General features: G+C 47.7%; 2 protein-coding genes across 47 annotated transcripts in view; one reads left to right on the forward strand and one right to left on the reverse strand.

Moving 5' to 3' along the window:
• R3HCC1L (R3H domain and coiled-coil containing 1 like) overlaps positions 1 to 3608 on the forward strand; it is a 100089-nt gene extending 96481 nt beyond the window's left edge. For all 45 annotated transcript variants that reach the window (XM_078344040.1, XM_078344028.1, XM_078344043.1 and 42 more), the window contains one exon: positions 2801 to 3608. In XM_078344040.1, coding sequence (XP_078200166.1) covers positions 2801 to 2868 — 68 coding nt within the window. In that variant the 3' untranslated portion in view covers positions 2869 to 3608. The remainder of the gene's footprint in view (positions 1 to 2800) is intronic.
• Positions 3609 to 4185: 577 nt separating this feature from the next.
• The window catches only part of LOXL4 (lysyl oxidase like 4), a 46937-nt gene continuing 33494 nt past the window's right edge, over positions 4186 to 17628 (reverse strand). For both annotated transcript variants that reach the window (XM_054243229.2, XM_002756504.7), the window contains exons 7-15: positions 16631 to 16814; positions 16341 to 16495; positions 15483 to 15650; positions 14242 to 14404; positions 12250 to 12493; positions 11025 to 11140; positions 10232 to 10368; positions 9735 to 9846; positions 4186 to 7666 (exon numbers count right to left, since the gene is read on the reverse strand). In XM_054243229.2, the coding sequence (XP_054099204.1) occupies positions 7596 to 7666; positions 9735 to 9846; positions 10232 to 10368; positions 11025 to 11140; positions 12250 to 12493; positions 14242 to 14404; positions 15483 to 15650; positions 16341 to 16495; positions 16631 to 16814 (1350 nt within the window). In that variant the 3' untranslated portion in view covers positions 4186 to 7595. The remainder of the gene's footprint in view (positions 7667 to 9734; positions 9847 to 10231; positions 10369 to 11024; positions 11141 to 12249; positions 12494 to 14241; positions 14405 to 15482; positions 15651 to 16340; positions 16496 to 16630; positions 16815 to 17628) is intronic.

Raw genomic sequence — 17628 nt, forward strand, 5'->3', positions numbered from 1 at the left:
AAGTCTTTAATTTACATCCTCTTTCTTCACTTTTTTTTAAAACATGACACGAAACTGGCCCTTTTACAGTCTTCAGTGCTTACATTCTCTTGAAAAGTGAAGTCTTGACTGCAGTCTCATGATTGCAATCAACCCATTTAATACAGTCGTTTCTGTTGACTTATTTATTATATTAGATAATGAAAGTTTTCCAGGCCAGCCTGTGTGATTGTTTTAGGTTAATCATTTTGTGCTGAATTTTCTATTTTTTCTTAGTTCCTTGCACTCATGTCTGCTGTTGGGCTTTCTTTTTACTTAGTTTATTCTTTTAATTGTTGGAGGTAAAGTTAGTAGGAGCTTTCTTTCATGTAGTTTATCAGCTATTATATGCCTTCCTTTCTCTTTAATAAAGGGACATGTTTCTTTGTCTATCTGTTAATTTTTTTTTATATTTTTTTCCCTTGTAGATATTTTCAGATGTCAGGATAGTAGACAGTGTGCTGGTGAAGAATTAAGGATCTGGGTTCCAAATTCAGTTCTTTCACTGGCTGTGTAACCTTAGGCAAGTCACTTAAGCTTTCCAAGCTTCCGTTTCCTCATCTTTAAAATGAAGAAATTATTTCCAACCCTGACCTACATTTCACTATTCCATTCATGTTCTTGTATTTCTAAATTTACACCTCACGTTTCTTTGTGCTTCTCAATTTGTCTTCCGACTCTTACTAGTTTTTTTTCATATGACTTAACATTAGAATCTATTTACTTTTTTAGAAAGTGCTGGGAAATGTTTCAGGCTGGGCACAGTAGCTCACGCCTGTCATCCCAGCACTTTGGGAGGCCGAGGTGGGCAGATCACCTGAGGTCAGGAGTTCAAGACCAGCCTGGCTAGCATGGTGAAACTCTGTCTCTACTACAAGTACAAAAAAATTAGCCAGACATGGTGGTATGTGCCTGTTACTCAAGAGCTACTTGGGAGGCTGAGGCATGGGAATTGCTTGAACTCAGGAGGTGGAGGTTGCGGTAAGTTAAGATCACACCACTGCACTCTAGCCTGGGTGACAGAGAGAGACTCCCATCTGCAAAACAAAAAAGGTTCAGAATTGAACTTTCCAGATTTTAGAAAGGTAATATGGTATCTGTGTTTCATAACACCAAAATCAAACACATTAATATTTCTGCAGCAGAGTGTATGACTGTTCACTTTAAATGGGATGTGTAAAGACTATAAGTGGCTTCATATCCTTTCAGGTTAGATTTGCCTCTATCAATGAGTTTTGGCCCCAAGCTTTAAAGAAAGCAATAACTTTGTTTTCAGAATTGTTTTGATTTTAGAATTGTGTGTTATTGGGCCAGTCATATTTTTCTACTGCTCTTGGATGTCTTTTTATATTACTTTTATGATTTAAGTTTCACACCTTATTGAAAAATTGGAGTTCTAATAATTTACTGGTTTCTTCATTTTTCCTTGGAACGTAGAACCAGATTTTGATTGATTTCATGCATTGCCTTTGGATCCCCTCGTAACTTCTCCATGTTTGTAAGAATCAAGACCATTTCTGTCTTCCTAAGAAATTCTAAAATCCTTTTGACAAGCCACTTATCCCTGTCTCTGAGAGAACCCCAGCGCAGTTCAAGCCTGCCTTAGTTCCAGGGCACTCTACCAGCCTTCAGTTTGCAATTTGCAGACCACTGTTTTTTGCCTCTTTGTAACTTTGCTGCTATATTCAGATAATGCCACAAGATGGTGCCCAAATAGCAGTGAATTTCTTTTTCTCACATTTCCAAGTGCCAGTCAGCTTCATAACCAACTTCTTTGTCCTTAAAGTACAGTCAAATATAGTATAGGAATGTTGTGGATTTTACTGATTAGGAAAGATAGAATAGCAAGTGTTTATTCTGAAATTCATCTCAATTTCTGTAATCTTGGTTCATGACTTGCTCAATCTTACACAGACATTATAAATTTGGAACAATAACCCCTGGAAGGAAGCATTTAGGCTTACCCTCTATGATGTAGGCTTATCACCATTTTATGGTGTCAAGATAAATGACTAGCCATGAAATTGGAACTGTTATTGTGTCACCTAAAGGAGTGCTTGTGTCACCACACTACTGTATGGTCTGTATTTTCTCAGACTGTGGTAAAAGTGCTAAATGGAGAACTAAGCTTCTATATTAAAAATTGAAGATGGATTATCCAGATTTGTATATTTTTTGTTTTTAGAAATAGTTTTAGTTTTCCCTATTGGAATTGTATATTCCAGAAGATTTCTGGCTCCTGGAAGTGCTCGAAAATATTGAAATTTGGTTTGCCTCTGAAATATTTTTTCAATAAAGTTGTAGAATTTTTTTCAATAAAGTTGATATGAGTAAAGCCCAGGGGCTACCACTTCCATTTAAGCAACAAAATAGTCAATAACATGTTCTTGATACCTATTGAAATATTTATAATGATCAGTAAGCTGGGAATAATGGGCAATCGTGTTGAAGCACTAAACATAGTTGAAAAGTAGAATTTAAATATGTATTAGCAAGACTAGAATCTGAATCCTACTGGATTCTGACTTATTCCATATACTTTTAATTTCTGTTAGCCTCAGATTTTTTTATTATATAGTTATAAATGTAATGACTTATAGTAGTTATCATTTTCACTTACAAAGCACTTGGGAAGTGAAAGGAATTAACTCTTGGAATCAGCTAAGGGAGACCAGGATATCCACTTGTCTCATGACTAAAGTTTGCCTTGTAATTTGGATTAAGAGAAAGTAACTGATTATATGAAGTGGACAACCATGTTTAACACTGCTCTTATTTACAGAGAGAAAGCGGTTGGAAGCCAAGCAGCGGGAAGACGTCTGGGAAGGCAGAGATCAATCTGCAGTTTGAACATCACTCATTGAAAGGGATAATTCCATGAATCAGAAAATGTTTCCATAGTCTTCAGATAAGAGGATCTTTCCAGAGCTCTGACTACATGCAGATGTGCATGTTAAAGAGATAAAGTGATCAAGACAAGGACTGACTGGGTATAGGCGGAAGACAGACTCCTGTTTTCACTCCTAATTGCAGTACTTTGGAATCACCCTACTATGGTGAGCATAGCAGGAAGCTATCAGCTAGGAAGAAACATGGAAGATGTGACTTCCAAGAGTCCCCTGGACACGGCAGGTCATGTTAGCGTGGGTCACACATCCAAGATGTTGAAGGCAAATACAAAACAGAACAGAGGATTTAAACCTGCAAGGATGGACGATTTAGGCCCTGCAAAGGCAGAGCATTCCTTAATACCTCACAAGACAGAATAATACTGGAGGCAGAGTAGGGGGCGGGCAGGAAGCAGTTAGTACAAAGAGGCAGAACAGTGTCTGGTTTACTTGGCATACACAGAATCTACACTGCCAGTTCCAGAACTCCAAAGTTGGTGAACTATAGCAGATGTGAGTATTTAGACTCCAGAATTTATACTGAGCTCAGTGCCTGGGGTTGCTCCAGCTGCATTGCAGCCAGGGGGCATGCCAGCTTCATTCCTCTGAGTAAGCCAGCCTTGGGAGCTGTGTGCCAGTCCCAGTGTAAGCAGCAGTACTGTGCTGTAAGAGGGAACATTAAAGCCCGTTTTATGACGTGTACCACTCTGGCATTTGTCAATTTTGTCTTTCCAACAAAGAAGTAGGAGAGCAGCTGTCTTCTTATCTTCATGCCTGTAATGCTGTACATGGGTCAAATGGATCTGTTGTTTTGATTGAATTCCAGTGAGTAGAGAATTGATGATCTCTCTGCCTCAGTATACTACAAAAGTGATTATCCTGGCACTGGTATATGTTAGCTCCTCTCCCCTTCATTTCCTCCTTGTGCACCCTCATTCTAACCTTTCTCTTGCCTTCTGCCATCTCTGCAAATCTGATATCCTGCAGAAGACATCTGGCACACCAGCATGTTCTTGGTATGATCTTCTCGACCTATGCCAGAGGTACCTGGCAAGCGGCAGCAGACACAATGACAGGCAGCCAGGATAAAATAAACACCTCTGGGCAGTGAGAGATTTCCTAAAGGATGTGGACAAGTCAAAGCCATCAACTCAGGCTTTATCTATCTCATATCTGCATTCTCAGTGTTTTTGTAAAGTAGGTCTACACTGAAGAAATGGTAGCCCGAGACCTTAGGATGCCAATGTGGCAAGAAATAGTGTCTCATTGTGCTTTCAACTAGGGCAACAGCTTCATTTTTTAATGATTTAGAACCCATGACAATGATGGATTATTAGCATTACTTAGAACATGGTGGAGTAGGGCTCTATTCAAATGTTTCTCAAATGATGCTAGCCTTGGATCTTGGTCCTTACCCAACTATCCCTGCTGCTGTTCAGATATTATAGCCCTTTCTCAGCTCAGCATTGTTTTCCTCATTCTTGGTCAGTTCTGCTACTGTCCTTTGTTCACATTCAGTGACTCCGTGGCAAATTTAGGGATTAAATAAGTTGTTCTCTTGACCCTCTGTCCACTAGTACTTTGTCCAAATGCCCCTCTCTTTGGCCTATAGCAACAAGACTTGTGCTCTCTGTCTTCATGGAACAGACTTCTCTAAGATAGGTCTGTTTGAACAGTGTGGCTACATTTGAAAGGAAATGCAGGGGACTTCATACTGAATGGTAAACCTCTGAGGTTATACCTTTCCTCTGTTTTGATTCTTCAAGGCCAAGAGTGACCTTGGGCAGTACAAAAGAGATGACTCCTCCTGTCACTTGCCTGTGAGGATGCTTCTTTCTGGCTACACTTTAGCTTTTAAAGGCACTGTTAGTAGTAACATATAGTCCCATGTGTATTACCCGGTTTTCTTGTAGTCTTCATAATTTCAATCACTTACTTGGTTCTCATTCTAATACCGCATGCTAGCAGCCTATTCTTTTTTTCAGCCAATAGTCAGCCACCTCTGACTTTCAGGTTTATTCCTATAACCAGACTCAGGGAAAGGATTTTTTTTTTTTTTAATTTTAGCCTACACTTAAATTTTGGAGTGTTGCTGCTTCTACCATTAGTCGAGAATGTGCTTTTTAGTTATATTACTCAAGTATTGGGATTTATGTACACTAGCTGGAGGTAAGGGCTCCTGCTGTGGCCCAGCACAGACTATATTGAGGTTTTCCAGAAGGGAATTAAATCCTTGGGCACATCCAAGCCATGTTTTCTCAAGCTGAGTTAGCTGGAGAGCACCCTGTAGCTGCCACTGGCACCTTTGTTAGATATTCAGGAAGACAGCTAGTGCACTCTGCTGTGCATATGTGTTGAACTTCTAAATCTCAGGATTACCTGGAATTTAGTAGAAAAGTACATTTCTCGTGAGTTCTTATATGCTCTTCACAGAGTGAAAGCCTTTGTAGAATAAAGGTAAATTAGGCTTCTGAAGAATAAGCTGACATTCTTAGCACCTTAGTTTCTCTGAGGCTAAAGTATGCTGAGGTGAAAGTCTTGTGACATTTTTTATTCTGCCTGGAATTTGGTGGTTGGTATTCTGTTACATTCCTCATCTAGTTACAAGTCATGCCAACCACCAGTCTTCCCATGTCCTTCCCTTTCAGCTCAGAGTCGTAACAGCACAACCCTTGTATGGCCTTTTCCAAGAATTAGAACTGGCTGCACCTATCAAACGTGTGATGTGGGCAGCAAGACTGAGACCAGAGCCAGTGGCTGGTTGCCTGGCCTGCTTTTTTAGGCCCTCTTAGAAACTGGATCCAGCAAGCAGCTGTGGGTAACCTCCCTGCCTGAATCTAGTCATCAGTCACCACATGCTCCCCTGCTAGCTGCACATTCTTTCACAGACCATTAGCTGCATGTGTGAGCATAATGTTGTTACTGTTTGGGGGATGTTTGCTGGATCCAACAGGAAATCAGTCCTTCCCTTGTTTACCTAAACTGCCATGCCAAAATATAATGCTCCCTCTGCCTAATGAAGGAGATGAGGGAGTTGAGGAGAGGGAAGGTCGGGGAGAAGGAAGAAAGCACTTCTTTGTATTCACAGAGGGTTCCCCAGAACATGTCCCTTTTTACTCCCTAAGGAGAGGGTAGCTCTTGTGATGTGGTGGGGGTAGTGCTATTGTAAATCTGCTCCATCTGCTACCATTTATTTTGGCTTTGCAGCCTTAATTATGAAAGTTTACAGTCCTCAGACTTTACCTCCTTGCCCCTATCCTTTATCTCTTAACCTTTCTAGCCCGTGTTTCAGCTCTGAGCCTGGGGAGGCTGACTGGGAAGCAGATTCATGTCCGATTGGAGAAATGTAGATGGGTAGTCATGAGAAGCATGTGTGCTCTGTGCATCCCAGGCCCTGGCTCCATGGGAGGGAAAGGGGTGGTTCTTGGGTGTATACATAGTCACAGCTGCTCTGGTCTTTGTAGCAGTCCATAATGAACACCCTTTATTGGCATTAGGGTGTTAGTCCTGTTAGGATCATCACCTAAGTGTGTCTCAGTGGAGAAAAGATCAAGAATCATGTCAAGAAGACCATGGGGTTTTATTCTCCTTGAGCGAGAACAAGTCGCAGCCCCATCAGACAGGAATGGTGGCCTTTCCCAGGTTCCATCCTTAACTAAATTGACTATTCCCCCTTCTGATTTCTCCATGGTCTTCTGTCTCGCTCTGCCAAATTTGTCTTCATACCTCTATAGGGATGAGTGGCTTGACTGATGTTCTTTCCATGGCAAAAAGTTATTGAATGCAAAGTTCACTTTAGACACTTGGTTGAGACTGGAAGCTTAGACCAATCCTGAGATACATGTGATCCTGAGAGAGATCAGACTGCCTGCCAGGTAAATGTTGCATATTTTTTCCTTAGCAGAGGCCCTGGCAGAGGGGCCTTAGCAGAGGGGCTGGGGTGCATGTTACCTCAGCAGTCTTTCTGCTTGGCTTACTCTCACTGCTCTGTAGGAAGGCCCTCTCTGGCCATTTCTGTGAAACTTGCCCCTTAAGCACTCAGTAACTGGTGGTGTTGGCCCATCAGGCAATAAAGGGATGCCCAAGGTCTATGCTTCTAAGGATAGCAGAAGCACCCATGTGTGTGGCTGGATAAAGGTAACGACACTAAAGAACAGACTGTTAAAGTGTGAGAGGTGAGTTCTAAATAACAACAGATGAAGAAAGGATTGGATCCACCAGCTTCTCTGTGAGTTGTGATTTTGATACAAGTTATGTTGCTTTGACCTCCTAGTAGAGAACTAACACCACCAGCTGTGTATTTTGGTCCTCTGTCCTATACTCCTCCAAGACATCTGCAAAGCACCACTTAGATGGGGCCATAGTCTATCCCTAAGGAACTGAGAGCTCCAGGATCTCTGTGGTAAGATTCAGGGTTGACTGGGTGTCCTTATAGAAGAGCTCAGCTGTGCAAAGCCTGGAGGCCATATTCCATAGGCCACAGGCCCTTAGGGGACAGGCCCAGAGCCATCCAGAGGGAGCAGTACCATCTGGATTGGTGATCTTGCCATCAGAGGCTTCCTGAGCAGGTTCTTTGTGCCCCTTGGTACTGGCCTTTTTCCTCTGAGTTGGGACTCTGTGAAGGGCATGGCTCCAATAAGCTGAGGTATCTGGTGTATCGGCAGCAGGTAGGAGTGCGCAGTGATGGCTTCAGATAAGGTTGTTCCTGAGACGCTGTTCCTGCTCCAGGGAAAGTTCTGCATTGGCTGGGTATGAATTCCCTGTAGGCCAAAGGAAAGTAGGTAAATAGCCAACCTTACCACAGTCTCATCCCTTCCCTGACAACTTCACATAGATCCACTCTGCCCAGCTCATCCTCTATCTCAAGTCAGTCATGTCATGGACACAGTCATTCTATAGAAATAGGCCTGGGACAGAGCATGGTTTCGGGGACATCCGGAAGAACAGGCTATTGAATGGAAAGGGTTGTGCTGGCTATCCTCCTTTGCTCTCTCCCCAGGTTCCTTCTCTGCCCCCCCCCCCCCTTTTTTTTTCTCTGTGCCCTGGGAAGCTGACCCCTGGTGATCACATCACTCTGGCTCCTTTGTCCTCTGTTTTTGGTTGAGTTGGGTCAATGGAAAGCAACAGCAGAAGGTCAGAGGGTGGAAGGAGAGGCCAGATATTCCTTCCCCTACTCTGGCCCTGTGGTTCTGACTGGTGGTGGTCTATGATTCTGCTCTAGCTAGGTTCACCCTCCTTCATGTCTCTGGCTTCCCCTGGCTGCAAAACAGCCCTTGCCCTGCTTCAAACCCAAAGCAGATAACGGTTTTCTACCTCTTTATCCTTGATGTCTCAACACCCCTTGTTTCCTTTGAAATAGTCCTTTTATTAAATAACCTCAGACTCTCACCAAGTGTGCCTTCTGTTTTCTGCAGGGACCCTGTTGGGTTTCTGACTGGCAAGAGGACCAGCAGGACTACATTGTTTCTTGCCCCTGTCACTGTCTGGGAACCCTTGCAGCCTGGTTCCAGCATTATGGAGGATCTGCTGTCTCCATGTGCATAGCCTTGGATTCCAGACTCAATATCCCTGTTTTATTTAAATGGCGGCACAATCTACTCAGCCACACGAATTCAAAACCTTAGACTATTCTTCCTCTTCTCACTGTTGTCCATCTGTTGCCACAGTTATTTTTTGAAAACCTAAATGATCTTTTGCTTCTTTGACTGAAATTTGTCAATAGTTCCCAGAAGGCCACAGGATAAAGTCCATTCTCTTAGAACTATCACAACCCTCCCTGCAACGAGGTCTAGTACTTAGTAGCTTTGACATATACAGCCCCATTTTACAAAACAGAAAACTCAGGTCCTGATACCCTCACTGTCCTCCAGCTAGAAAGTGGTACTGGATTCGGGACCCAGTGACGCCTTCTGAAGCCCAGTCCTCTGCTCTTTCTCCTCTCATCTGACTTTGGTCTCTCCTTCAAAACTCAGCTCAAATACCACTTCTGCGAAGTTTGTGCTAGCCCCCAACTGGTTGCTTTCTGTCTGTGCTTGCTTGGCATTCAGTCCACGTTAGTAGTTCTGGGGCTATTTGCATGTGTGCATACCCTATCACACTTAGATTCCCAGTGTCTGGGGCACAGTGTTCAACACAACAGTAAGCCTTAGTAAATGTTGGTTGACTGAATGAACAACTCTGCCCAATCCCACTGCACATACGCAATTATGGGTGTGAATGTACATCTCATAGCAAATACAGGCATTTTTAAGCCTTGAAGATTGAGGGAGTCTTTACTGACAAGTAGAACAGCCCCTCTTCTCTGCCCCCACTAGTTCATGATCGTTCCTTTGACTGACACTACCAATCCTGTAAGTGGCCCAGTTTTCCATGGTCCCCTTCTTGCAAGCAGTGATCACAGCTGGAGACAGCAACACAGAGCGAGGGGACTTCTACTTTTGCCTGTGGGGACCCTAACCTTAACCCTAACCTCTGTATGAAAGAGAAAGGAAAAACAATGAACTGGAAGAGAAAAATCCTGACATGGCTTGAGGAGACAGGAAAGATTCTAGGACAATTGGAAACTGAGTTTACAAGCACACAGCCTTAGGTGCAAATACGGATGTGGAGGATGTAGTCGCTGGGTGAAGCCAAGAGTCTGAACTCTAGAACTATCTAGAAGTCTGCCTTGTAAGATGTCAAAGGAAATGCATCTGTGTTCCATCCCTAGCCTTTTACACACCACACACATACAAGTCACACGTTGGGGTGTGGGAGCAGAGGGTACATTTACGGTCTCCCAGCTCCCTGAGCCTGTACATGGCTGATGCCACAGTGGCTCCGAGTTACCTGTGTGGCAGTTGTGCAGCCAGACCCGGTGCCCATCATACTTGCAGCGGCACTGCATCATATTGTTGGAGAAATCTGACTCTGCCACCTCATAGTGGGGGTTCACAATCACCTGGAGTGAAAGCGGGAACAACTGAAAATGGGTGGTTTGATTTCTGAGTGACTGTGGCTGTGATAATCCCTTACAGGTGTTTCTGTTTGCTTCATTAATTCTTAACAATTGCCCAGGAGGTAGGCACTGGTGTCCCCATTTTACAGATAGGGACTGAGAAGTTCCAAATGAGAAGCTGATTTATCCAGTGTTCACTGACTCAGGACTCAAACCCAGGTTCTTTGGATCCTGCTTGAGTGTTACTTCCCTAATAGCACAGCTCCTTCACGTGACAGCCCTGTCGGAAACCCTATATGGGAAACACGCTCCCTTCATTTGCCCTCGGAAAGTTTGGGAACATCTGGAGGAAACTGGGCTCTGTGGGGAAATCCCCCATCCTCCTTACCTGGAAGATATAGTTCCCGGGGCCCACGTCTGTGATATCCACCCATTGGCAATCAATGTCATGCCGGTAGGTGTCCCAGCAGCCTACAGTCACTCCCTGTTCCCCAAAGTTGGCACATGCGTAGCGCCGCTGCAGTCCTGTAAGGAAGGGGCCAGTTTTTGAGGCAGGACCAAGCACTCTTCTAAGTCTTTTTATTTGCTTTACCAGTTCAGTGTCATCATGCCCAGTTCACAGATTAAGGACCTGAGGTTCAGTTAATTAACTTGGCTGAGTGTCAGAGCTAGAATCCTGCCATGAATCCAGCACCAGAGCAAACCACATTTGTGACAAAGATATTAGTTTGACTTTTCCAGTGCAAATCCTTGTTGAACTAGGAACTGTAGTTGGAAGATTCCAACCCTCCTCTGCTAGTTTATTTGTGTATCCACGTATCCATCCCTCCAACCCTCTAATGAACCAGTGTTTACCATGCAGTTCCTAACGGTTAGGGACTGCGGGTAAGCAGACAGGAATTAGACAATGCTTGCCCTTGGAGAGCTCAGCAGAGATAGGACAGGTCTGCAACTCTTCTCCAAGACAGGAAGTGCTGAGTGTTTTAAAAAGGGAACACTGTGCATGGGGAATTCAGAGGAAGTAAAAACCTCCTGCGTAAGAAATTGCCTTGAATGCTGACTTTTCAAGCCAGGGTCTCCAGGTGCCTTGGGCTGCTGAACAGGGCAGAGAGGAGCCTGATCCCAAAGGGGCTGAAGAACATAGAGGAGATGCTGATAAGTGCTGACAGGAAACCACTTACCTGTGGGGCAGTTTGTGTCCTCCAGACAGAAGCTGGCCTTGTGCCCCTCAGCCACCTTGGAGCCATTGAGAGTGAGGAGGTCATAGTGGGTGAAGACCTCAATGCTGTGGTAATGCCTGCAGAAGGGGTACAGCTGTCATTGCAGCAGCAACAGGAGAGGGTTCTCTCTGGAGGGGCTAGTAGGGAAGACAGGCACTAGGCCCCATCATTACCCTGAGAGGAAAGTTGTAATAGTAGGGCAGTACCCTTCTCCCTCCCAAACCCGAGATTAGTGTGACCCACAGCCTACTTTGCTGGCACTCCTGCCAGGCAGCAAGCACAGCTGCCCCTGTCCCCTAGCGTCTCAACCCAGGCAAGAAGCAGAAGCCCTGCTGTGGTCACCTCCAGGAGGCTGGTGCCTGACAGCAAGGCCTGAACTGGAGGGGGAAGCGGTGGTGGGGGCACCAGATCTATGAGCAGCCTAGCAGCTGAGCTGCTGGGAAGAGGGGCTTACTGGGCTCCCTGTCAGCCTGGGACCAAGTTGCTACCATTGTTTCCAGTCCAGTTATAATGACAGCTCTGTTCATGCTACAGGGAAAGGTGCTTATTATCTCAGGCGAGACCAAGTCCCAAAGTCGTTTCCCATTCCTCTCAGCTTTCCCCACCCATGGCTATGTTCTGAAGAAGAAAAAAATTCTGCCTTTGTCACAGGCATTGTCTCTCCCTCTCTCTAGTCTGGAAGCTCCTGATAGGAAAGAATGTTCATTGTCCCCTTTTTAGTACCAGTTTGTTGATGCTGTTCTTTGAGGGCCTTGCCTTGCTGCTGAAGGAACCAGCGAGCTTTTCCTGCAGAGCCAGCACCCTGGATGCGATGTCTATTTTAAGCCTCCAGGTTTCTGGAAGTCCCTACTTTTCCAGGCTTCTGAAGACAAGGCTTCTGTATGATCCAACATCAGAAAAGTGTCAGATACCATTCTAACAGAACAACTCTGCTGGCGGTGACGCCTCTATAGGACATTGCAATGGGAAACAGACCCCACAAGCACCACTGACACAGTGAAGGCGAGAGCCATGGAGGGGCAGGTGAACGCTGCGTTCCTCACTGCCTCCTGTAGGCAAAGCCAGTAAGGAGAGTGCACACCCTTCCCAGGAAAGCTTGCCTGTGGCCAGGGAAGGGCCATACTGCTCCCTGGACCCTACATTTTGTTCTTAACTCTCTAGTGCCAAGGCATGGGCAGGCTCTAACCTGTGGCACTGGTGCCAAACCCAACTCTCGCGTCCAGCCTTTGGACGAAAGTCAGTCCGGCCCAGGTTGTAGATCTGTGTGGAGAAGCGCAATAGGCGCCGGTATCCATAGGGCCAGTCCATGTGATCTGCAGACTTAGAGAGGCAGTTCTCCTCGTGGGCACAATACAGCTGGCTGAGCGGGCGGTCCTCCAAGTAGGCTGTCTCCTGCACTAGCTGGGCGTTCATCACCAGGTCTGGAGCACCTGGGGCAGCAGAGGGCATGGCAGTGACTCAAAGTGTAGAAAGACAGCCAGGCTTAGTCTCCAGCATGGCGGGCAGGCTTGCCCCCAGATTAAACCTTCCGGGAGGACCCCACAAAAGAAGGGCATATGAGTCAGGAGATATGAGTTCTAATAACAGTAAAGGAAGTCTATCACCTAAACCTCGAAGGCAGCTTCAGTGTCATGGTTTTGGAGCCAGACCACCTGCGTTCATTCTTGGCTTACTTTCTGACTGCATAATTCACTGGCTCTGTAACTGCTTACCCTTTTTGTCTCTCATTTTTGTCATCTGTAAGCTGAAGATAACGGTGATATTAATGTGATGACACCTATAACATGCTTAGACCATCATCTGGCCCACAGTAAACAGGTGGTGGAAGTAAGTAAGCTAGTATTTCTTAGGTAAAATGCTTTTAAGCCTGTAAAGAACGTTTATGTAGCTTAGCTCATACAATCCTTTCAGAAAGCTCTGCTGATATCTAAATTGGATACTTTACCTGTACTGTCACTAAAAATCACTATCACTAAAGTAGTCCTGGGCAGAAGCAAGGCCCTACCGCAGTGCTGACCACAGCATGCATGCCACCTGGGCAGGCCAGCCACAGCTTGCCTCGGGCTGGAGCCACCTGCACCTGGCAGTTGACCATGTGGGGTCCTGTGGTGTATATTGGAGAGAGCCAGGAAGTGCCCACTGACAAACCTAGAGTTCTAAGAAGGCAAGCTTTCAGAGAATGAGAAGAGAGAGTAAAGGAAAGAAAGAAATGTGAAAAGAAGAGGGGAAAAACAGGTGGTGACAGAGGCTGCAGGTTGGCTGGCTGTGCCCAGCGGTCGGGAAGCATCAAATGTGTTCAAGAAGACAGCTGCCACTGTAGGCAGTGGGGCAGGGAAGGGTACGAGGTTCCCAGGAAGAGGAGTTGAGTGGGGAGCAGGGGAGGCCTTGGTGCTGGGGAGGTCCACTCTGATGCCCCATCCCTGCAGGGGAGGGGTCTGATGGGTGGGCCCAATGTGGAGGGTGCTCTGGACAGAGGAAGCCAAGAGATCACTGACAAAGGTTAAGTATGTCTTGGTGTTGAAATTTGGCCAAGAAGAAGGTCAAGTGGCCACTTCGGTTGATTCTGTCTGTAGCCTTTGGACTGGATATAGTCCATCTTGGCATCGACCTGGTTGGGAGATGTCAAACAGAGACGCTGCTGCCCTAAGAATCTGGGTTTGTGGGGCAGAGCACTGCCACAAGTGGCCTTGTCCCAAAGTCTTTTGGGTAAACCCCTCAGCTCAGGAAGAGAACACACAGCTGGGCCTTGGCCACACATTTGTATGTGAACGCAACAGCTTTCAAACTGCTTTTCTGAATACACACCACATAAGAAATACATTTTATGCTGTAACCCAGTACACACATAGTTCTAGGAAGAAACGGCCCTTACTGTTTTCTGTCCTGCTTCATTTTTTTAAACTGTTGGTCATAACCTCAAAGTTGAAAAATGCTGTTCTATGTCCTGTGCTTTCACACGTTCTCAGTGTTCTTTCTCACAGTAACTCCATGAGATGGGCAGGGTCTGGATCCTGATGTGATGGGTGATTTGGCCACCCAGCTGGGAAATGGCAGAGCTGGTACTTCCATTCCCCCATGGTGGCTGCTGGCCATGGACCTGGGACCCGCATGCAGGGCCCTCCCTGAGGGGGAGCACAGGCCTACCCATCCCCAGCCCTGTGAGCCCTCCGTCACTCACTGTCCATGCAGGAGACTCCAGCCAAGAAGCGCCCACCGCTGTGGGAGCAGTGCACTGGCCCGTGCCTCTGGCACTGCTGCAGGGCCAGCTCTGTGCCTGAGCAGCGCACCCCGCTCATCACCACCTCTTGGGCTCTCTGCATCCCCGACCAGTACCAGGTTTCCTAAGAAAACAGCCAGCATCACCCAGTCAGCATGCCTTTCCAGTCACCTCCTGACTCCCATCTGAGGTGTGGCCCCAGTCATTCCACCCCCACCAGGTTGTGTCCAGTGTGAGCCGGAAAACGTTTAGTGATGAGAACCCATATTCCCTGGGCAGTCCATGGCACATCTGGACCCTTCTATATTAGAAATACCTTCCACATATGGAGGTAAAAATCCACTAGCCATGGCTTCCACTACTGGCCCTACACCCCTCCCTCTTCCAGATGGCAGCCCACTGCTCTGAAGAGGAGGGTCCTGTTCCCCGCCCTTCTGCCTGGGTGCTGCTCTCCCATTTCCCCAACGGCTCCTCAAGCAGCTCAGATTGTCGGTTGTGTTCAGCGGTGAGCCCATCCATGTTGCAGCAGCCAGTCTGGGTGCAGTCACAGAGGTTTCTCTGTCGTCAGACCCACATTCTCTTGATTTTGTTTTCTTGATATAATTTAGATCTGTCCACTTCCCCTGGGCTGCCTGGTCCAGTCCACACTTCTCACCTGGGCTACTACCACAGCCTCCTGAGTATGTTTCCCTGCATTCGTGTTAGTCTCCACCCAACTGTTTTCCAAACAGCAAAGGAAGAAATCTTTAAAAAATGTGGACTGCAGGCTTTGAGTGATTTCACCTCTGCCTGCTCTGCCCTCACGCTTGACAGCACTCTTTCGACAGCCACACTTCAACCCCTGACCCTGATTTCCTCAGCAAAGTCAAGCTTCTTCTGGCCACAGGGCGTTTGCATAAGCTGTTCATTCCTCCTCCACCTTGTCTGACTGGCTTCTGTTCATCTTTGCTGCAGACACAGCTGTGTCACTCACTGACCATTTCATTAATGACTGCCTCCTTGACTGGACTGGATGCTCTGAGGCAAGGGCTGTCTTCTTGTTTAACATGCTGTTCCCAACACCCTGGACTGTGTCAGCTCATAGTTTGACTCAGTAAGGAATTGCTGAATGGGTAAAGAGGCAGCAGCTTTAGCACGGGAAGTTTCGGGCCCCAGTCCAGGAGGGTAAGAGGTCATATGGAAGAAACAAAACAGGGACCTACCTTGTGGGCATGGATGGCAAAACCCAGGCCAAGCTGTCGGCAGGCCACCATGGCTTCGGTGAGCCCCCAGTTTTCACTGCACACAGTCCCCCAGCGAGGGACCCCGTTCACCTCCACCTGCACCTCCAACAGCCCCTCCTCAGGGATGCGCCCACCAGCCAAGCGCACCTGCAATGGCAAGGGGTGTGTGAGGAGTGGGGCAGCCTTGCAGGGAAGAGCTCGGGGTTGCGAGCGGGGAGAGCCGCCCAGGACAGCACACTGTGTCACCCTGGACAGACCTCCCCCTCTCTGTAAGGTGGTCTTTCTGCACTGGTCTTTCTTTGTAAGGTGAGGACAGTGTCACAGGTAGTTTCTCATGTCCCTTACTGCTGGAGAAATCTGATTTAAAGTGCCTGCACTGGGGGCTTCTCCTGCTCTGGCACTTGCCCTCCACCATTAACGACAACTGGTAATTGCAAAGGGCTTTCATGTCCCTTGCCTCATTCACAGTGACCCCCTGAGAGCGTGAACCCCGTTTTACAGTGAGTGGCCCCAGCGACTTGCTTACAGTGCACTGACACTTGCACCCGAGCATCCCACACAGCCTCCCTTGTGCCGACAGCCCTGCAGCCCTCTCTCCCAGGCACCTTTCCCAGCGTCACAGGGGACTTGAGGGGTATGGGAGAACACCACCTGCAGAGTCCCTGTGACCTCTGACGTTTCGGAGGGGCTGCAGCCAGCCTGGCTTTAAGGGAAGGTAGACTGGTGCCCAAAGCAGAGGCGCTGATTGCTTCTCCTGGACCTCTCCCGCTAGCTCCATGTGGTGTCCTGGGGGCTTCCCAGCCCCCAGCCTGAGGCCATGCTCAGACGCACACTCACCTGGTTCTGAAAGCCCATGTTAGGGACATTGCACCTGACAGCAGCATCATTCTCATGTTGACAGCCATTCTGGGACCCTTCCAGGGCCACGCAGTCACTCAGGGTCTGCTCATATCCCCTGCAGCGCACCTCGCTCAGGTGGATGGGCCCTAGCCCTAGGTAGGGAGAAAGGTGCTGTGTGCAAGGCTCCCTTTCCACAACCCTGCACTGGCGGCTTCCCCTCCACCTTCAAGACATGGACCAGTGGTATATCCAGGCCTTCTCACCCCTCTGCAGGCCGCCTCACTCACCTTGGCCCAGCCGGGCCCCGAAGAGGGCCTCACGAGCAGAGCCAAAGCCAAGCTGACGGCACACAACGCTGGCAGAGATGAGGTTCCACCTGTGGTCACAGACTGTGCCCCACTGGCGGTTCACGAGCACTTCCACCCGGCCCTCGCCCAGCCGGGCCCCAGAGCGCAGGCGCACCCTCAGCTCCTGCCAGGGAAATCTGCGTCAGGGAGGGCTGCCAGCCAGGGCTCCTTCAAGCTCCTTGGCATTGACCAGGGCCAAGGATGGGAGTTCCAGTCCTGCCTCTGACTTCCCATAGCTGTCACTTTGAATAAGCTATTTTTCTTCACCTCCCATTTCTTCAATCACCATTCACCACCACAGCCTCATCAAGGAGGCCATCTCAGTGTGGCACTGAGGTGCCTGTACCACCTCATGAGGCCATCTCAGTGCGGCGCTGACCTGACTGTGCCACCTCAAGAGGCCATCTCAGTGCGGCGCTGAGGTGTTTGTGCCAACTCATGAGGCCATCTTAGTGTGGCGCTGAGCTGTCTGTGCCACCTCAAGAGGCCATCTCAGTGCGGCGCTGAGCTGACTGTGCCACCTCAAGAGGCCATCTCAGTGCGGCGCTGAGCTGACTGTGCCACCTCAAGAGGCCATCTCAGTGCGGCGCTGAGCTGACTGTGCCACCTCACGAGGCCATCTCAGTGCGGCGCTGAGCTGACTGTGCCACCTCATGAGGCCATCTCAGTGCGGCGCTGTTTGTGCCAACTCATGAGGCCATTTTAGTGCAGCGCTGAGCTGTCTGTGCCACCTCACAAGGCCATCTCAGTGTGGCACTGAGCTGTCTGTGCCATCTCATGAGGCCATCTCACTGCAGCGCTGAGCTGTCTGTACCACCTCACAAGCACTTGCTCATCAAAGGACCAGGCTCAAATTCAATACTGGCCCTCAGTGGAATGTAGTTAGGATTTAATTACTGTTCTTATGGTCGCCTTCTATTCAAGGCGGTGATGTCAGC

Source organism: Callithrix jacchus, chromosome 12, assembly GCF_049354715.1.
Source record: "Callithrix jacchus isolate 240 chromosome 12, calJac240_pri, whole genome shotgun sequence".
Classification (NCBI taxonomy): Eukaryota; Metazoa; Chordata; class Mammalia; order Primates; family Cebidae; genus Callithrix; species Callithrix jacchus.